Raw genomic sequence first — 22,386 nt, 5'->3', positions numbered from 1 at the left:
AATATTCTTTAGCTAATCCATCTCTCTCTTCTTAGTAAAATAAATATGTATTGAATGAAGAGTTAACATTATCATTTTGTTTCTAGCTTTGTGGAGAAGGAAGAGCCGCCAGCATCATACAGCCCAGTGCAACCCAAGCTTCCAGTCTCTGAAGCTGAACGTTCGTGGCTTGATTGGCATCTCTATGTCAGTATCATAACTATAACTGTGCTTAAACCTAGTTTGTGAGGATCAAATAAGCCATCAACTGTTCCAACACAGACGTGGAGCACTTATAATTGTTCACTTTAACTATTACAAGAAATCGTCTATTTGGACATTAGCATGTTCTCTGATAAATCTTAATTAAAATCATCATTCATTACACTACCTGAGATAATGTCCAGCTAGTTTAATATTAAACAAGGCTGATTCGAACACACTTGAGAATTTTACCTTCATCAGGTGGGAGAAGAATATGACCAAGAATGTTTTTTCTTTCCAAAAGAAAACTCGTGTGTGTTTTGTTTTTTGTTTTTTGTTGTTTTTTTTCCTTAACAACCTCTTTCAAATATTTCTTTTCTATCTTTTATTTTTCGTGGTTGTTTTTCCTTCTCATCTCAGTTGCTCACTTTTCTATTGTGCTTGACTTTGTAGCTTGTGGATCTTCATTTACTGGATGAGTCACACCGAAGATTTAGCCTCTCCATCTGCCAGATGATAATTACTGTGCACACCAGAGACACTGTCCTCCCAGCACCTTTATAATCACCAGTCTACTCCATCTGTATTCTATATTGGGTTGGCTAGCATCTCCAAGTCCTAGAATCCTAATTAAAAACAGTATTTGTCCTCTAGTTTACGGGGATGGTAAGATAATTAGTCTACTGCTAAAGGCACAGACCTGGAACACTCAATAAAATGTTAATTGTAAGTATTATGTAAAATTTTCTATTTAGACATTGCTATATTCTTTGAAAATCTTAGTAGCAAGCATTATTTGTTACATGACAACAAATAATTCCCTGTTAGTTTAGCACTAGTGTTCCTTCAAAGCCCAATAAGGAGCCTGGCCATCTAGACACTTAGTTTAGTCCAAAGTGACCACCTAGCAGAGGGTGGACCAAGGAAGTGTTTACAGGAATTGGGGGTTTAAGAATAAGAGGTCAGTTTCATCTTAAATTCTGAAATTGTAAAATGTAAGTCTCAGGAGCCATCAGTGACTGTGTTTCCCACTATTGGAAGCAACAGTCCAGGGTGAAAGGAACAAAATGATGCTGAGATGCATGCAGAGAAGGAGAAGGGTTGCTGTGGCTCTGTTGCTTCCAGGGTTCCTCCTGTCCCAGAAGCTTGGCTCTCCCATACGAGACCCCAGTTCCTTTCCAACAATGAATTCTTTGGTCACAGATAATTTAAGTTTGATTTCTATCACTTGAAATGAAAATAGTCATAATACAAAGAGTGTAACCTCTACTTTCAGTAGTGGTTATAAAAAAATAGATAAGATAAAAATCAATAATTGCCTAGCATATTACCTGGTGTGTAATGCTTGCTTTAAAAATGGTTCCCATTAATATTCAGACAGTGCAAACATAAATTCTAAGTCAGTTAATTAATGAACACAACTTTCAAAATCTTCAAATCTTCTTACAATTTCAAAACCACTTTGAGGATCCTTTGGATGGGATCTTGAAAAAGTTGAAGTGGCAGAAATGTCCTGAATTAATTTCACTGGAGGGATTGAGTGAATCTAATTGAAAGGCTCACATATGGTTAAACAACCCTAGAGAAAAATCAGTCTCAAGACCAAGAGTCCACAGTTCCTTTAACTCATGCATTTAAGCATCCAGACGGGGAGCACAAAGAAGGCAGGCTTATCCCATGAAGGTAGGCATGTCTAACACATATGGACACGTGAAATACTGACTTGACTGTTTCTCCACCCCCTTCATAGTTAAAAGAACAGTGAAGAGTAAAAGAAAACGCAATCTGTGTAACATACCTGGAGGGACACTACACTGACAGTGTCAAAGTGGATGTGTCCATTAGGCTCTGTGACTGCAGGGTTGGCATAGCATGTCACACCATTGATTGCAGGTAATGGTAGTGTTTTGGGTTGATGGTTTTTTTCTTTAGAACCAAAGTCATTATTCCCGAAGTGGGTATGGTCATTCTACATGTGAATAAAACAAGAAGGTTATAAGAAGGAAGAAGATGAGCATGCAGATAAGAAAATGGTCCACTGATTTCATTTATAAAAGAAAAATGTTTATATCTACTCTATCTGCAATGCAAGCTCTTTGAAGTGCTAACATTTCCTCTTTTTTTTTTTTTCCCTAACATTTCCTCTTTAAACAGACTCTTAGGTACTGGATTCTGTGGTTGCTTTCCACTTTCTCTGTGTTAGGGAACATGTATGTTCTTATTTGATGAATATAAAGAGAATACAAATTATCCATATCCATTATTTTGCAATAAATCAGGGTTAATAGTTCCAAATGATATGAGTCAGATGTTTTTCTTACACCTGTCAATACACTGATTCTCTTAATATTTGCTAGTCAGACTGTTCATATAATTCACAATTCTTGCCTTTATTTGGGAGCCTGGGAAAACAGGACATCAAATGTCTTCAGTCAAGTTCATTTACCTGTCCATATGTTTTCAGTAGCATCTTAAGTGTCCTTTCAACAAAGAAAAGCATATAAAATCCACCAAACACAGCAACTGCCTTCTCAACATAATTGTCAACTTTGGGATTAAATCCAAATGCCTATAGAGGAGGGAACAAGGCAATTCAGATAAAACCAAGTAGTTTAACTGATTTCTGGAAAACAATAGCATAATTTCTTAGTATGCAATTTTCCCAAAAGTTGTAAGCCCACCCTCAAACAAATACTCTGAAAGTCGCCCTGTGGACTAAAACCATCAGATTTTACAGGTTCCTCCCTAAAACATCCACAGCAACATTTGCCTTGAGTGAGTCATGCCACAGACTAGATGCTAAATACACAAACATAGAAGACTGCATTATGATAAACATGTCATACAAATGCATTTCTAATGAAAAAATGTGCATTGCAATTCTCATTGGTAACTAGCCAATTGTATGGCTGTCCTCAAGTCACTTAATCTCTTTAGATTTTCAGCTTTCTTCTTCATATTTGAGGTGTTTGGGTATTTCTCTGAGGCTCTTTCTAGATAAATATTAATAAAATCTGTAATTCTAAGAACGTATGCCTCGTTTTTATATATAGATGAAAAGCTAGAAAAATCTTTTGTTATTTTGTAACCTTACAAGAGGGACATGACCTGAATACTAGTTTTGCTTTATTTGGGGCTGGTCTCTCCCTCTTCACATGTGCAGAATATGTGGGGAAATATGGCCCCATATACATGGATTTCCCACACTGGTGTTTGTGTTCTCAATGTCCTCTTTCTTTCCCTCTGTTATTACCCTTCTATTATTTCTTTTTCTTATATGGCCATAACAGAGATATCAAATAAAACATGCATATTATGTATTGATTAAGTGAATAATGTACTACAGTCACTGTCAAGTAATACACTTTAATCAAAGGAAAAATTAAATTTTGAGACAGGGTTTCTCTGTGTGGCCCTGGCTGGCCTCAAACTCAGAGATCTACCTACCTCTGCCTCCAGAGTGAAGTTGTTCTTTTTGCTGGCCTTATGACTGATTTTCTCCTCTCAGTCAAATGACAAAAAAAGGGATGGGGGGGCTCTGTCAACTACACACACAGTTAATCTTACATGTTGCAGAGCTGTTATAAATATAGGAGGGAATTTTGTAGTCTACCTTCAGTTAATTTGGACATTAGCTATTCTATAGAATATAATTAATAAAATTGTAGAAAAATTAAATTTGCCAAATGGAAGGCAGAGTGAAGAGTAGAGTCCTCAGAGGTGCCCTAGCTCCGTCTGAGCATGTCCTGATGGCTGCCCTCCTAGAACAGTAATTTTTTTCTCTGACCCCAACATTCATTGAAGCTCCAGACAATCTTTGACCTTTACTGTTGTTCTGTTTTCTCTATCCAAAGCCTTATAAACCTATCATAAAATGCTGTGAGGATTAGCAAGGCTAAAATGTACAAAGTGCTAAAATGTTTAAAATAAGCAATTACTCACAGAAACATATAGCCCACCCCCTTACCTCTGGAATAAGCTGGAAAATGGCATTTGAGAAAAGGGTCCCAATAGCCAACCCCACAAAATAAGTCAAAATCTTGGGGAAGTATGACTTCTTTATCAATGGGGTCAAAATCAATCCCAGGAGAGATGCCAAATTAATAATTGTCACCGACAGGATTCCATAGCTCCAGACTATGGGGAAAAGAGTCAAAATTAGTTATGGCCAAGGAGTCAACTGCATTACTGCTCATTAAACTTGCGACATTTCTTCTTTAAAGGCTCCAACAAATACCTTCTTTGTAACTAAAATTCTCATTGAAAACTATACAGAAAATTGAGAACATACATACAGTAGACTGAAAATTAATAGAAATCATGTTTGTAAGTCAGTTGGGGATATTCTACAGATAATAATAAACAATAAAACTGCAGAAAAATTAAACTTGCCAAATGAAAGACAGAATGAAATGTAGAGTCCTAAGAGATATAGGTCAGTTTGTCCAACACTTGTTTATCATGCAGGAGGCCCTGTGTCTGGTCGCTAGCATTTCATAACCTATGCATGGTGGTGCACACCTGTAATCCCAGCACTTGGCAGGTGGAATTAGGAGGATCACTATTTCAAGGACATCTTCATCTACATTGCAAGTTCAAGGCTAGCCTAGCCATCTACATTTGGAGCCCAAACATGATAGCAAGAGTTTCTACCTAAAACCTGAGAGAACTTACTAAACAGAGCTAAGAGCAGATTCCTAGTCGGTATGTCTCCTGGGGGCTGTGGCACACAGAGGCATCTCTAGGCTGTGCAGCACACTCCGTGGTGGATTAAGTTTTGCTAGTACAAAAAATGGTGGAGGTGGGGGGGGCGGGGTTTGCTGGGCTACACATTGCTTGATAGAGGCATAGACCCACTGCTTCCCAGAGTTGCTTCCCAGAGTTGGTGGTGAGCATGGCTCCCAGAGCTGGTGGTAAACATACCTCTACCATGCTAAAAAGCCAAGAGGGGTGGAGTCCACAGCCAAGGCTGCCATTTCAGTCCTAGCCACACTGCAGTTTAAATCAATTGTCAAAGCATGTTTACAGATTTACAATAAGACAGATTCAGATGGAAAAAACTTCTAAACAGTTTACAGTATATGTAAAAATATACATAAGCTTGGAAGAGAGAGGAAAGAAATATAGGCAGTTATATGAAGAAATATATATTTGAAAAATAAAATCTTTAAAGAGATGTTAAGAATAATGTGAAAGTTAAACCATGTAAGAATGGAAATTACACAAAGAATCTGGATACTGCATATTATTATATTGTTGTGGAGATTTTTAACTGCAGAGAGATATTTGATTGTAGGGGCTACTAAGTAAAACCAACATGTATATTTTAAAGGTATTTTGACTTCAAAATTTATGTCTAAGAACGTGTTGCTTTGGAAAAAAGGTTCTTCTTTTGTTTCCACAGATGATGAGAACCTGTAGATTGCTTCCAGGTTAATATGGTTTGATCAGCCAAGACCCCCTGAAAGGCTTCTGATGACAGCCATGGCCTAGATGGTCCAACATCCAAAACAGCTTCAAAGAAACTGGCTGAGATGATCCAGCCTCACAGGCTACTACAGCCAAGATTTAACTATAATTCTTAATTTTCTCAGGATCCCCCTAAGATTGCCAGCACCCCTGATCAACAGGAAGTAGTATGAAAAGCTATGCCCAAATTCTGAAAATATTATTTATAAATGTTTATTTTTATTTAAAGGGGGTTGATTATAAATGCAATCTCTTTCTAAAGAAGAAAAAAAGGATGTAGATATATGATAGGATAAAAGGGTAAATTATTGAATCTACCTTGAAAAAGCAACAACTTGGTGGTGATATATTGTGTACCCTAATAAAGCTTGCCTAGGGATCAGAGGACAAAGCCAGCCACTATATTAAACATAAAGGTCAGGGAGGGGTAGCATTCAGGAGGCAGAGATTCATCTGGATCTTCATGAGTTCAAGGCCACACTGGGAACAGAGCCAGCCATGGCAGCACATGTCTTTAATCCCAGCACTAAGAAGAAAGGAAGATGGCAGGGCAGAGAAAGGTATATAAGACGTGAGTAAACAGGAAGTCTCTCTTTGTGCTGAGGATTTCATAGAGGTAAGAACGTGGCTGGCTTGTTCTGTTTCTCTGATCTTTCAGCTTTCATTCCAATATCTGGCTCTGGGTTTTTTATTAATAAGACCATTTAGCAATTTGTGTTACAAACTTTTTTGAAATATTTTACATTGTTATAGATTTTAGTTTATTGATATAAATTTAAAATTAATTTTGTTACACTGTATGCATATTTCTACTCTTGTTTAAGGTATTATGTTTATGCAACTCATTTTAAATTATAATGTATAATTAAGAAATAAAGATTAATAATTAGTCATCTATGATAATCAAACTTATAGTCATATTAGTTAAGTTTTCTAGGTATACATAGATATATTTCAGTTAGTCAGGTAATCTTCAAACACTTCAAAGACCTACAGAATATGGCATTTAAAATGTTTTAAGAACTTAGACTTTTCTGGACATTGAGACATGTCTGCTCCTGGCAACACCAACTTCAGAGAAGATGATGGGCATCAAAGAAAATCCACATGGAGTTTGCTTTCTTTATGGCAAAAGTTAGCTATTTGAGCAAGAAACTGCTCTTGCCTGGCCTTCTTGACAGTATGTTATATAAACTGGACATGCAGGACCTATACAAAGGTGACCACTGAACTTTGGAAAATGAGATGGTCCTTCAGGTTCCTGCTTTGCAGAAGAAACTCCCAGACATTCTGCATAACACAGGGAGAAGCAACTGATGAACTTTGCCAGAGTGGATGAAACAGTCTTTAAAATTTCCTGCTTCGCTAAAAGCTATGCCAGAGACTATAGGCCAGTGGGCTGAAGATAGATGCCCCAATGTTACAGAGGAACTTTGGATGTCTGTCCAGGCAGCCAGATGTCTCTATTGTTTCTAAAATTATGGAAGTTGCTTGCCATGCACTTCCTGTTTACTCAGGTAAACAGACCCTTCTGGGGTCTTTGATGGAGATAAAGACTAACTAGTTATAATTATAGTTTTCTTTAGTCATGATAAATTAGATATAAAACTTTAGACTCACAAAAATAGGATGGATGATAGAATATTTTCTTTAATTTTGGCAAATACAAATATACTAGATATTTATGTGTAATTCTTGCTTTATAACTGTTCTATTATATATAATTTTGCTATGTTAAAGTTAAAACCTTCCTTTTTGATTAGACAGAAAAGGGGAAATGCAGGCTGGAGAGATGGTTCAGAGGTTAAGGGCACTGCCTGCTCTTTAAGAGGTCCTAAGCTCAATTCCCAGCAACCACGTGGTGCTTCACAACCATCTAAAATGAGATCTGGTGCCCTCTTCTGACATGCAAGCAGAACACTGTATACATAATAAATAAATAAATCTTTTTAAAAAAAGTGGGGGTGCTGTGGGTTATCTTTATGTATGCTGTGAATATGTGTGACTCCCATTGGCTGATAAATAAAGCTGTTTCGGCCTATGGCAAGAAAGCTTACAGCCAGGTGGGATATCCAAACAGAATGACAGAAAGAAGAAAGGTGGAGTTGAGAGAGACGCCAGCCACTGCCAACGGAGCAACAAGATGCCAGCAGACCAGTAACGCCACAGCCAGGTGGCAACATATAGATTAATAGGAATGGGTTAATTTAAGATGAAAGAGTTAGCTAGCCGGAAGTTGAAGCCATAGGCCATACATTTATAATTAATATGATCCTCTGAGTGATTATTTTATAAATGGCTGTGGGACTGCAGGACGGGGCAGGACTGGAGAAACTTCCGTCTATATTGTGTGTGTGATTTCAGTTGCCCTGTGCTGCATTGTACAACTCAACTTGCCAGGCCCAGATGAAGACATGGGTGGTGCTGTCCATAGAGAGAGGTCGTTCATCTTTCACTCAGATGCCAAATAACCAATAAATGTCACTCAGGAAGCAATGAGCAAATGCTACCCTAAGTTTGATAGTTAACTATGTGTGCTGCCTACCATCTTGATTGTAGAGGGTTGGTTTAAGAACTGAATAGGAATGGAAGTGAAGCATGCACAGGATAATCCATGGTAGTAGTGCAGTCTGAGATGTGCCATGGCCACTGGAACCAAGTCACATGTGGCCCAGAGAACTGTGTGGAAAATGAGAAAGCTGCCTTTGCATTGGCAATTTTTGAACACCCACAAGAAAAATGCCTTTGAATACATGTTTTCTTTTCTCGCTGGCCCTGTCAGAGCAGTACACAGTGGATGCACAGAAAACATGTGCCATGTGCCCAGCAATGTGCTATGTCATCAGTTTTTATGCCATCGAATCCACAAAGCCCTGCAAGGTAGATACCACTACCTTTATCACACAGTTGAGGAAGAACATACAGAGTTCCTGTAAGCCCAAGTGACAGAGATAGGACTCTGAATTTAGGGGCTACAGAGGTGGCTTATAGGTTAAAAGCAATAGCTGTTCTCGTGGAGGACCAGGTTCAAGTGCCAGCATCCACACTGGGAAATCCAACACCCTCTTCTGGCTTCTGTGGGTATTGCATGCATACAGCTCACATTCAATCAGGTACACACACAAAGACACACAGACATCAATTTTTTTTAAGTATTTTTAAAATGTAAATAAGGAGGAAAGATAAAGTGGAGCTGGAGAGATGGATCAGCAATTAAGAGCACTTGTTGTTTTTATGAAGGACGGTGGGTTGGTTCCCAGAACCCACATGGTAGCTCACAACTCTCTGTAACTTAGTTTCAGGGCATCTAGTGTCCTTTTCTGACTTCCAGACATGGTGCACATACATACATACAGGCACAGTTTTAACAAAAGTAAAATAAATAACTTTGTTCCTGAACTATAACAAGATTTCATTATATGTTGTTTATTATTATTTCAAAAAGAGAAAAGCTGAGTAAGCAGACTGCTTACTTCGTTAGTTCACTGTTGTCCAGTGAAAGAAGAGGCTGAGTGAAAAGCCCTGGTCTCTCCTTCCACCTCAAGTACTGCACCTATGGGAGACTGCTTTGAAGGGCTAGGAGTCAGACAAACTCCTAGTACTCCCTGGTAGACAGACAGACAGACAGACAGAGAAAAGATGTTCTAGATAGAATGACATGCTTTTCACATAAACACTTAAGATGGCCGACTGCAAGATTCTTCCCTGTCTCTAAGACAAAGCCTTTCCCTCCACCTGCCCAGCCACACACCAGAAGAAACTGTTCATTAGAACGTTAAACCTCGGTGGGAGGTGTCCTGTGGCAGGAACCAATTATCTCCCCCTTTTTTCAGAACTGTCCAGTCCCCTGAGATGGTCTAATCTACCAATTCTGAGAGACAAAGGGAGCCCACTCTACCCACAAGCATAAAAGTTTTGATTCTGTCAGACAAATTCAGATTCCAGATTCCCTCCCCCCGGGTGCAACTGTTTCTTTGTGTGGTGTATGTGGTCTGTGTGTGTGTGTGTGTGTGTGTGTGTGTGTGTGTGTGTGATGTATGTGGTGTGTGTGTGTGTGTGTGTGTGTATGTGGTATATGTGCGTATGGTGTGTGTAGTGTATGTGTGTGTGGTGTGTGAGTGTATGTGTGTATGGTGTATGTGGTGTATATGGTGTGTGTGGTGTGTGTCTGTAGTGTATGTGGTTGTGTGTGGTATTTGTGGTATGTGTGTGTGTATGTGTGTGTGGTGTATGTGTGTGTGTGATGTGTGTGTTTGTGTATATGTATGTGTGGTGTGTGTGTGTGTGGTATATGTGGTATATGTGTGTGTATGTGTGTGTGGTGTATGTGTGTGTGTGATGTGTGTGTTTGTGTGTATGTATGTGTGGTGTGTGTGTGTGGTATATGGTATGTGTATGTGTATCTAGTGTGTATGTGTGGTGTGCAAGTGTGGTGTGTGGTATGTGTATGTGTGTCTGGTATATATGTGGTGTGTGTGTGTGTGTGTGTGTGTGTGTGTGTGTGTGTTATGTATGTTTTTGTAGGGGGATGGTATGTATATGTATTTGTGTGTGTGGTATGTGTTTGTGTGTGTATGTGGTGTGTGTGCAGTGTGGCATGTTTGTGTATGATGTATGTTTGTGTGCATGTGATATGCTTCCAACAAAACATGGCCAAGTGTTGAGATCTTTCTTTTCCTGTTTTCTTACTCTTTAAATCAGCAGAGAAAAGGAATCCATTCTCATGGTCCTACACAAACTCACTGTGCAGCATCAAGTCCACCTCTCCAAGCCTGCAGCTCCATCACTGGTTGTATTGTGTTGGGCAGTATATCTCCAAGGATGCTTTAAATAAGAATCTATGATTCTTATATCTTATTTAGATTAAATAGTACTCTGTAAACTCATCCAAAAAATGAGGCAGTTTTGGACCTTTAAATTACTGCTAAGATATGATTAATTTCTCTCCTAAGGAAACTAATTTATCATCAGTTTACTGCATATATCAGTGTGGTTCATAAGGTAAATGAAAGGCAACTTCAAAAAAATGACAAAATGTAAGATCTCTAAAAAATGAGACTATTTTATCTTCCAACCAAAATGTCAATGTAAACATGCTCAGAGCGTTTTTGTATGATGGTCCCCTTTGAATTAGCTATCTTTTGATTTTTCAGTCCCTTGAATGACCTTGAATCTAACTCACAAACAATGAAAAGTTATATTCAAAATCTGGTACATTTGGTTATTTTCAGTTTCCTTGTGAGAAAGTAATATTACATAAGGGCCAGGGAGTCCAGGGAACCCACGGACCCGTGTGTGAGATCTGTAGGGAAGAGTGCTTGCTGCATGGCTGTGAAGACCAGAGTTCACGTTTTACCACCCACGTGTGTGCCCACGTGTGCCTAGAACCAGTGTTTTGAGAAACAGACAAGAATTGCAGGGACCTGATGGCCATCAGCCTAACTCCAGGTTCAGCGAGAGCACATGCCTCAAGAGAATAGGGTAATAGGGTGGTGGGCAATAGCGCAGGACAGCTGACATCCTCCTCTGACTCCAAATGCATACACAGGGTACTCCAACCCATACATGTGTATAGTCTCCACACACGTGAGTGCACGCATACATACATACACATGTGCACACACAGAAGGATCAGGACATAATCCTCCCAAGCTGTAGCAAGCACTGCTCCAGTCACTTACACCCATTGGTTCATTTTGGTGCTACCCACAATTCCACACTAAAATAAAACTGGCAAGTATCACATCAAATGGCCATGCATTGCCAAACTAAACAGATTAACAGAGTCAAGCACTCTACTCTCTTTGTTGGGCTCTCTGTCCAAATAGTTGGTGCCTTTCTCATCCTGTAACTGGAAACTGTTGACTGTACTGCTTTATGACTTCGCAGTGTTGACCCTAGAATTCACTCTCACTTCCTGCTTCCTCCTTTCCTGTTCTCACCTCCTGGCTCCACCTGACATAGAGGAACCTGAACAGCTGAAGTCAGAAAATCTCTCCATATCTCCCTCTCTCTCTCTCTCTCTCTCTCTCTCTCTCTCTCTCTCTCTCTCTCTCTCCCCCTCCCTCCCTTCCCCTCCCCTCCCCCTCCCCCTCCTCCCCCTCCCCCTCCTCCTCCTCCCCCTCCTCCTCCTCTACCTCCTTCTTCTCTCATTTGTTCCCTCGCTCTTTGTTTTTCTGGCACAGTCTTCTTCTCTGCCCCAGACTGGTCTTGAACTCATGGTGATCCCCCTGCCTCAGGCTCTGAAGTGCTAGGATTACAGACCTGAGCCACCACACCCAGATTTAGAGATACTTTTGAATCTCAGTAGCTTTCCTTTACTGGTCTCACTTCCTGCACCCGTGGGCCTTATGCAGTCCTGAGGCGAACATTGCTCCAGGTACTTTGTGAACGCTGTTACTGAATCCTTACAGCAACGCTGTGAGAAAGGAGCTTCAGAGGACGAGGAAACAGGGGTAAAGGAGGTCAAAGCATGTTCCCAAAACGGCCAGCACAGTATAGAGTTGGGCTTTGAAGTCTGAGCGTTTATTAGTATGTATTACTAGTAAATGTTAGTATATTAAAATTTCTATTGCATTAATTTTCAGTTGTAAAGTGTAAAACATCAAAATGTAAAAGGCTTGTAGAAATGTAAACATAGTCTAGCAAACATTTGTAATTCTGGCATCTTCTTTCATTGCTGTGGATATTGATCTGTATAAATAAAATGCTGATTGGCCAGTAGCCAGGAAGGAAGTATAGGCGGGACAAGGAGGGAGGAGAATTCTGGGAAGTAGAAGGTGAAGGAGAGAGAGAGATACAGCCAGCCACCGCCATGACAAGATGTAAGGTACTGGTAAGCCACGAGCCACGTGGCAACTTATAGATTAACAGAAATGGGTTAATTTAAGATAGAAGAAGTAGATAACAAGAAGCCTGCCATGGCCATACAGTTTGTAAACAATGTAAGTTTCTGTGTGTTTACTTGGTTGGGTCTGAGCGTCTATGGGCCTGGCGGGTGAGAGAGATTTGTCCTGACTGTGGGCCAGGCAGGAAAACTCCAACTACATTTCATCAACAGTGTTAAAAGGTTGGTAACTCCCTGCTTTAAGAGTTGTCTAGAAGCACATTAGTTTCCCTATACCTTCTAACACAACTGCAGACAAACTGACAAATTTTGAAATAATGTGACAGGCAAAGGTGAGAGAAACTGACTAATCAATTAAGCCAAATAATTTGCAACCTGGTATCACAGTATATAGTTTAAAATCAAGAAGTGAATGCATATAGGCACATAAAATTATATTTATGACATGAATGTAGAAATAAAACTCTCTAGAGCAGTGGTTCTCAACCTTTGAGTCTCGACCCCTTGGGGTCATACATCAGATATTTACATTACCGTTCATAACAGTAGCAAAATTGCAGTTGTGAAGTGGCAACAAAATAATTTTATGGTTGGGGTCATCACAGCATGAAGAACCATCTTAAAGGGGCACAGCATTAGGAAGGCTGAGAACCAGTGGTCTAGGGAAAGAAAGAGGACTGTTGGTGGGGGAACGTGGGAAGGGGGAAGGGAGGGTGGTTTGGGGGCAAACATGGTCAACGTACAATATGTATTTATATGAAAAAGTCCATATGTAACAGAGCACAATGTTCGATGAATATATACAATAAAAACTAAATAAATAAGTAAAAAGAAAGAATTAGATTTGTGAGTATTAAGGATAGGCTTGATCCCACAAGCATAAGAGCGTTGCTTACAAAGTTTATATGAGCTCCCATTATTCTTATCTAAATACTCGCTGAATCTTGTTTTACCAAGCGGTCTCTTACAAACTAATTAAAAGCAGAGAAAAGGGTGCGGGTGAGCCTTATCTCCCGCTGCCTCTCAGACTTTCCCAGGGAGTAAGAACGCGGCTTCTGGGTACCTTCGGAAAGACTCGGCTTTGCACTGTGCTTCGGCTGATCCTCGCAGGGATGAAAGTTCAGCTGCTGTAAGATCGCAGGGCAGATGGCAGAGAAGTTCGAGCTGGTTATCTGGGTAGCATTTGAGAAGCCATGAAGAGAAAAGATGTCTTCTGCTGACAAACACTGAAACAGAGGAAACACAGGAGCACAGTAGTGACTCAGTCAGCACACGTGGGTGAACGCTGGGAGCCTTGGTGCCTAAGGAGGCATATACTGTATTCCCACCAGGGATACAGCGCTGATTCAACACCAGAGCCCACTACAGAAATAAATGGACCTCCACAATGGTGAACCAGTCCATTCCTCTAAAACTAGGAAGAAAAAAAAAAGTGGCAGAAAGATTAATTAATCAACAGGCTGCCTAATGTAAACAAACAAAAGTAAGATTAAAAATAGGTTTAGACGTTGAGAAAGACTTCAAAATGATAATAAGAGATGGGCTGTAGTTATAATTCAGGGGTAGGGGGCTTGTCTAGCATATACAAAGTCTGAGTACCCTAATACTATATAACATGAAGTGAGTAAAAGCACACTGGGAGTGTTGGAACACAGGGCTCTATCACTGTCTCAATACCGGTTTTTGGTTGTTTAAATGGATACTTTGACGGACTGTCAATATAGCTTTTTAGCATTCCGTGTTGATAAATACTTGGTTCCTTACAGTTTCATAGTTGAAAAAATATATCCATCTATGTAGCAATAATAGTTCAAATATGTAAAAATGTTTTAAAGTGTATCTTAGCACAAACTGTTGTTTACTAAAAATATGCATTACTCTAAATGGTGATAAGTAGCTTTTCTATATTATGGAGAGTTTTGGAGATAGTGCTGGGCCGTTTAGAAATTCATTAACTTTTTAATGAGGCAAAGAATGTGCATTAAGAAAAGAAATCTCTGCAAAAATAATTTTTAAAGGATCATTTACTCTTAAGTGCATTTTCACTGTAAACTATATTCTAAATACTTGCATTACTAAGAAAATAACAAATTAACATTAATAAATTAATGCTATAAAAATTAGAAAATATGGGAAAACCCATTCCCTCAAACAGAAGTCTGTCTTTAACAAAACCAACTGAGAAATGTTTTTGTCCATTTCAGCCAATACTCTAAACCCACTAAAATCTTAGCTTTGTACTATAAACTGTATTCCTCAAAATTCATGCCAGATCCCTAATCTGTGTGTGATATATGGAGATCATCTCATGTAAATAATTAGGGTTAGAAGAGGCCATGCAGAAAGGACCCTGGTCCAAGAGGATGAGTGTTCCATGAGAAGGGACACCAGAGAAGGCACAGTTGAAAGGAGTCCATCTATGAGCCACAGAACAGCCCTCGCCTTGTGTTCTGGCACTCTGACCTTGGGCTTTCAGTCTCTAGAACTTCTAGAAAATTAATTTCTATTGGTTAAGGTGCTTCATATTACCACAGCAGCCTGACCTGAGTAATGCACCACGGACAGTGTTGAATTGAGAATGTAAAGGTTGATGTAGGGGCTGGAGAGATGGCTCAGCAGTTAAGAGCACTCTACACTCCTGCAGATGACCACGATTTGAGTCTCAGAACCTACACAGGGCTGCTCACAGTCACCTATAACTCCAGCTCCGGGGTATCTGATACCCTCTTCCAGTGCAGTGGGCACAGCATGTACATGGTGCACATACAAATAAGCAAGGCACACACAGACACACAGAAATAAAAATAAATATTTTAAGTTAATATATTTGACGATAAAGCACTTTAATACCTTTCACAATAGAAACAATGAAATTAAAAATTCTAAATATTGATACAGGAAACAAATGCTTTTGTCCAGGAAAAAAAAAATGAAAACACATCAAATATATCAAACTGCATGTAAATGTTAAAAATTAAGACAGCAATTACTTTACAGAAAAATGCATGTTCAGATTTTTTTAAAGATTTTTATTTTTTCTTCCTTTTTTTATTCTTGAGGTTTTAAAAATAATCACATTTCTTCCTTCCATTTCCTCCCTCTAACCCCTCCCATATGCTCTTCCTTGCTCTCTTTCAAAGCCATAGCCTCTATTTCATATATGTATACATTTATGTATACACACATGTATGATGTGTAAGTATATAATATGTAAGTATGTATAAGCTATTCCTTATTCCTCCCATTCTCTCTTTTGGTGTATGATAATGACAGCTGCATACTGACCATCAAACATCCAACACTGCTCTACTACTAGGCATTACTATCACTGCAAGAACAGGACGCTAGACTAACAGATGAAGGAAGTAGCTGGATAGCCAATAAGGGAAAGGTAAGGAAGTACAGCTCATTCATGACCCAGAGGATGCCCAGAGGCAAAGTTGCCAGACTCAAACCTACAGCGCATACTTGAGTCAGTCTTGATTCCAGTAATTAACAGGTGTGCTAACACAAACACAAAGCAGTACTGGTTCCCGGCAAGAAACCCATGTGGACTTCAGGTTTCTCAATAAAACCATGAGGAAAAAGAAAAACAACCTATAAATAATGCCCAAAGACTTGTCAGAATTCAAACGCTGTGACATTCAAAGTGTGATGATTTTAAGGAATTCTTTTTAGATCCAAATTGTAGATCAGAAAGTCAACTTGCTAAGATAGAGTTCGTAGTTCTTCATGAAGTAATAGTTTAAATACCATGGCCTTTAAAGATGCTCTAATTGCCCATTGTGCCTTACTAAAACTCTCCCATGGGTAATCAGGAAAAAAATAATCAGTGCAGTCAAACGAGAATAGAATGAACGCCATGAAAGAACTTAGAATCCATGACCAGTCAGTATTTACATAGAATTTTTGCTGGGCCGGTGGTCAGAAATCACAGTGCTTGACAGCTGCAACCACCCACTAGGCGCACAGATGCAGAGAGATGGCAAAACTCAAGGTAGGGCTTGCCTTTTGTAAAGAGGATGAGAACAGACTATGTGCCAACACAGAACCAATGCAGGCCTGATGGCCTTAAAATTGCTTATCCATGAAGAAGTAGAATGCAAACAGTGTCGGACAACAGCCTATTTTTGTCTGTTTCAGTCTTGATTTACTAAGGTAAGCCCAAAACTAAAGAAGACAATGTCTATGATCAGGCAGAGTCTCCACTACAGGAGCAAGCAGAAAAAGAGCCCAATGCCTATGTAAGGAAGGCACAAAACCAGTTGGACCAGTGACACTGCTGAGGAAGTCTGACCCCTCTGGAGCACATGCCTTCACCTCCAAACAATGATACCTTCTGGGAATTACAGGGTCACAAGAGGTCATGGAAAAACAACTCAGGGTGATAGCACCAAATGGCATGGCCTTAAGATTCGCTGCACCTCCCCAGACTGTCATATTTACCCACTAACAGCTTGTTTTAATGATATTCCTAATCTCTAGAGTTCCACCCAGACCGTGGCCTTCCAGGCTCTGCACACGCAGGCCTAACTCTATTCTGCAGACACTCCGATGTCAGGGGGTTGCTATTTGCTCATCTCAGCCACAGTAAACCGATTTGGAGCACCTTATGAACACAAGATAGCAAAGAAAGGTAGTCATGATGGTAAGGGGGACTTGGATAGTATTACACACAAAGCCCCCAAGTAATACTCAAAATCATTTCAGCAAATGGTTTCGTGCATCTCTGTTTCTGTGCCCCTACTCCTTCCTCATCGGGTCTCATGTTTCTCTGCTTCATTTCCATAAGTTTTGGTGGAATGCTGGGGACTAGTGTAAGGAACAGATGAGGAAAGATTACAAGTTCCTCCCTTTGAATTTTGTACACCTAAAATCTGTGTAATAAATTATTACTAGGATAATTATTCTTATAATGAATCCCAAGGTGTATGGCAGGACTTGAAGTGGGAGACTTCCAATACTCATAAGGACTCTTTTCTTGGTTAAATGTTATCCTGATCTCAGGCCTCAACCTTGATGGTCACTGTTACGGGCCTTCATCTCTGCTCTATCAAAGACCTTGTGAAATTATTTAGAGAGAATGCTCCCACTCTTAATGGCTGATTACTTTGAAGTCAAACTCCCCATCTCCCACCCTTTGTCCCTGTCACACTCACCTGCCTTCAGGGGAAATTCTGTTGTTCAATCAAAATACTCTCTGTACTTGTGTTTCCTCTTGGTAAACTCCTACTCACAGATGCCTCCTACCCTAGTTCATTGTCTGCTCCAAGCTATTTGGAGGGACTCCAGTGTGATGCTTGCTCCTGAAATGGGTAATTCTGAATGGACTTCACTGGCCACAGGGTGGCCAGATTACATTGGGCATGTCATGAGGATGTTTTCAGGTGAAGGTTGAACCAATGTCAGAGAATTTGAACCAATGATCTCAGTAAAGGAGACGCTCTTCCTGAAATGAGAGAGCATCAACCAAATTATGGAAAGCGTGACCAGAACAAAAGGCAGATATAGGGAGAGTTCATTCATTTTACCACCTCCCTGACTGGATATCATATTATTTTCTCTTTGCCCTACTCTGGAATTTCCACCATCAACTCCCTGGCCCTCAGGTCTTCAGACTCAATTACAACAGTGATCAGCTTGCAGATGGTAGATCCTAGAACTTGAAAATTCCTAATAATCTCCTTTACTATCCCCCTCCCTCTCTCTCTCCACCTTCCTTTCTCTCCCTCTCATCCTCCCTCCATCCCTCTCCCCCTCTCTCAAGTCCCTCTCTCTCAACTCTCTCTCTCTCTCTCTCTCTCTCTCTCTCTCTCTCTCTCTCTCTCTCTCTTTCTCTCTCTCTCTCTCTGAATCTTCTTCATGCCTTCTATCTAGCCTTTCTCTCTTAATGGACATAAGAAGGGATGGTAAATAAAGATCTAACCATCTTTAGATCCTATTGATTCTGTTTCTCTGGAAAACCCTGGTTAGTACACCTGACTTCGATATGTAGTACAATGGCATGGCTGTTGTGCTGGATCATTGTTAAAGAAAATCACAGCTTGACAGCATTTAAAGTAATAAAAAGAGATTCTTACTTACACTGTCAGAACTGTGATTTTCTTCAACAATAATCAAGTAAGGCAGCCAAGCCATCACAGTACACGTTGCATTGATTATTTCTTTCATTATACAAATATTTATTGAAACATAAAAGTCTGACAAGACTGTTGAAAAGAGAAGTGGAAGGTAGAAGACCCAGGAAGATGACAACCAGGGAAGAAATAGAATAGAAATAATAAATGATAACATCACCTTCAATCAAAAGACCTCAACAACTGTAGGGGGGGGGGACTCCACATACATCAAGAACTATAAAAGCAGAGTAGAAATGATAAATCCCAAAGACATATGATAAAGGAATAAGAAAGCTCATGTGAGGGAGAAATCATATGCAAAAGAAATCATGAAACACTACTTTGAGACTAGAACTCTGGGAAATGGAAATAGGGTGTTGGTCCTGGCATAACACTGGGCATGGGTGGCCATGTTCCATTTCAGGCATTTGAACTTATAGTACTCACAGGACACCAGATGGAGATGAGAGGTGAGCTTTCTCTGAGAAGCACAGAAGCCAGAGATAAGGCTGTGGCTGCTTCTGTAGAGCAGTGATAGTGGGGTGAGTATAGGCGAGATGATCAGGAGAAAACGCATATAGAAAAGAGCGAACACCTTGGGAATACAGAGATCAATTATATGAAAGCAGGAAAGAGACCCAGGAATGACGACACCTGTGTGTCATCTCAGTGCTCAGGAAGCTGAGGCACCAGAATCATAATTTATAGGTCAGCCTAGGCTAAAGGTTGAAATTGTCTCAAGAACCAAAGTATAACGGGTGAGAATAGACCTGAGCTCTAGAGTGATTGCCTAACCTGTGACGTCTCAGAGTTAATCCCTGGCACTACCACCACCACCCTCAAATCTAGAAAGAGAGACAGAGTGAAAGAAACAATGCAAAGGGGCCCCAAACACAAGAAATAATCAACGCCAGCAAATGTGAGGCATGCTTTTGCCTTCCTGGATTGCATTCTCCTTGAGCCAGCACAGACCACCTCCCTGTCATGGCAGTGCCCTTCCAGGTGACTTGTAACCAAGATCTATACATCCAGAACTACTGAAGAAGTCATTCTCTGTCAGGAGCACCATAAGTCTGAAGACTCCTTTGGCCACTTTGGCCACCATGTGAAAGAAGGCTAAGGGAGCTGAGAGAAGGATTTTTAAACCATCTCGATTGAGGTGTGGCTATGTCTGAAGTCCATATCTCCTTGACTCTTATCTGAATGGATAAATTCTCTTTTTGGCTAAAGAGAAGTTATATTTTTTTCTTTTATTCTTCAAATAAGAGTTCTGATTGATACATAAAAGCCCCGTTGGTTGGTTGGTTGTTTGGTTGATTGGTTGGTTGGTTGGTTGGTTGGTTGGTTGGTTGTTTGGTTGGTTGTTTGGTTGGTTGGTTGGTTGGTTGGTTGGTTGGTTGGTTGGTTTGCTTCAAGACAGATTCTTACAATTGCGCACTGTATCTCAGGCCAATCTTGGAACTAACTATGAAGTCCTCAACAGCCTAAGTGCTAGGATTACAGGCATAAGTGACAATGCCCAGCCACTTCCTGTGGTGACAAGAAGACAAGTTCTCTTATTCTTCAAAGCTTGTCTAACTCTTTCTTTAGCCAGCCCACCTGCACTTGGCAATCTTGTCAAGTAGCACTCATTAAATAGGACAATAAGATCACCCGCCTTTGTGCTCCTGAGGCCACCCTCTTCACACCATACCAGAAGTGGAATGTCATCCCATTCCAGAGACTGATTATGTCATAGATCGAAACTCTGAGGAGAACTGAGTGGCTCACATACTCAACAAGGACGTTACTATGGATGACTGTCGCACAGGCTATGACCTCTCTGTACTGGGTACTGTTGCACAGGCTGTGACCTCTCTGTACTGGGGACTGTCACAGACTGTGATCTCCCTGTACTGGGGACTTTCACACAGGCTGTGATCTCTCTGTACTGGGGACTGTCACAGACTGTGATCTCTCTGTACTGGGGACTGTCACAGACTGTGATCTCTCTGTACTGGGGACTGTTGCACAGGCTGTGACCTCTCTGTACTGGGGACTGTCACAGGCTGTGATCTCTCTGTACTGGTCAATGTCACACAGGCTATATTCTCTCTTTACAGATATAGGAAGTGAGAGTAACATACAATGCTTGCCAACTTACTGGTTATCAAAATTAGAAAGAAGTACCAAGGCCAGTTCATTTTCCTGGATTATAAAGTAACTCAATTATACAAACAGTAAATTCCATTACAAAGCCAGAGGGGGACAAGGGCTTTGAGTCCAAGGTGGTAAGAACACTTCTTTCTTTTTAGTGACTTCTGAACCCTTCCCTGCTCCACCACTGACTGCTACAGCCGTTGGTTTCTAGCAAAACTGAAGCTTCCTTCTAGAATCTGCCATGCATACAGCTATGACCCAAGCCTCAGAAGCCATTCTTCCTACATACTACATGACAGACAGCCTCTGTTCTAAGCAGAGATGCCACAGTGAGGCAGCGGCATAAAAACCTGTCTGCCACTTGCCACGCCTCTGTTCATTTAAGGTCTTTCTACTTCTTCCCTGTTCTCATTCAATGTATTCATTAACCAAACAGGGTTTACACGTTCTCCAGATGGTGCAGATGCTGAAAACAAGTTATGACTCCCATCCTCAAGAGACAGGAAACAGATATAAAATGGGTAAGCACAATAAAGGTATTGTGAGACAAAGGTTTTCATTCAAAGAAAAATTAACTGCAATTTCCTGACAATTCAGTTTTCTGAACAACAATAATCATAGGCATTCTGAGAAACAAAAGCTATAAGCTCATTATCTTTTAATAACAGAAGAAATCATATTTTGGAAAGGTAAGTTGTCCACGGTTAGTTTATGGGAGGTGAAGGTCAAATCCAGGTCCATGTGTTCTCATGTCTTTTCATTAATAATCCACCAGAGATTGACTGTCATGTCTTCATTAAACATGGAAAGTAACTCAAATAATAAACAGAAGATCACCTAGATTCTGCAATGGAGTGCATTTTATTAGCCTATTGATTCTTTGAGTCATAAAATTAAATTACTCTTTAAACTATTTAGGACTCTAATGGGGGTAGGGGAAGGAGAGAAAGAGAGAGGGAAGAAGAGGAGAGAAAGAGAGAGAGAGAGAGAGAGAGAGAGAGAGAGAGAGAGAGAGAGAGAGAGAGGGAGAGATCCCTCAAATGCAATTCTATCACATCTTGCCCACCCCACCATTCAAACAGGAAAACTGGTGCTCAAGAGGCTGAATTCAAGCAACAGAAACTAACAACCTCTCCTAGTGCCACAAACACAGGCTCACATTCCTGTCACAGCTGGGAAGGGCCGGTCATGGTCACATGCCTTCAACATGCTGTATGTGTACCATCTGGATGCATTGATCCTCTACAGCTGTTTAAACCCAGGACATTTTTTTTTTCAGCTCCCAGAGCAGAGCCAGCAGATCAGTAGACCTGATCCGCCACTGTGGAACGTGACTGTAAGATTAGGACAATGACGGGCCACAGAGTAGACCGGAGAAGGAAAAAGTGAAGGCCTAAACTGACTTTCTAATGGGAAAGAAGCCACACAGATCCCTTGAGCTCATGTTACGTCGGTATTTACTAATACTAACAGGAAGAAGACTATGCCTGGCACACAATAGTTCCTGGTAAACAAGTGACAAGTAAAATAAATGAGGAAATGAATGAATGACCTCTTGCTTGGTTTTGTAGCCAAATGTAAAAGTGCTTTAAGGTAGCAACAGTAGCCTAACCTAAATGACTGCAGAAA

The 22,386-nt window shown here is 40.3% G+C and overlaps 1 protein-coding gene across 3 annotated transcripts in view; it reads right to left on the bottom strand.

The window, feature by feature from the left end:
* Slc39a8 (solute carrier family 39 member 8) overlaps positions 1-22,386 on the bottom strand; it is a 63,364-nt gene that overhangs the window by 23,120 nt on the left and 17,858 nt on the right. For all 3 annotated transcript variants that reach the window (XM_036191523.1, XM_036191524.1, XM_036191522.1), the window contains 4 exons: positions 13,563-13,725; positions 4,151-4,320; positions 2,630-2,752; positions 1,982-2,152 (listed from right to left, as the gene is read on the bottom strand). In XM_036191523.1, coding sequence (XP_036047416.1) covers positions 1,982-2,152; positions 2,630-2,752; positions 4,151-4,320; positions 13,563-13,725 — 627 coding nt within the window. The remainder of the gene's footprint in view (positions 1-1,981; positions 2,153-2,629; positions 2,753-4,150; positions 4,321-13,562; positions 13,726-22,386) is intronic.

The sequence above is a fragment of the Onychomys torridus genome, chromosome 6, assembly GCF_903995425.1.
Source record: "Onychomys torridus chromosome 6, mOncTor1.1, whole genome shotgun sequence".
NCBI classification, from domain to species: domain Eukaryota; kingdom Metazoa; phylum Chordata; class Mammalia; order Rodentia; family Cricetidae; genus Onychomys; species Onychomys torridus.
The sequence above is the reverse complement of the archived record's forward strand: the minus strand, read 5'-3'. Positions and strand labels throughout refer to the sequence as shown.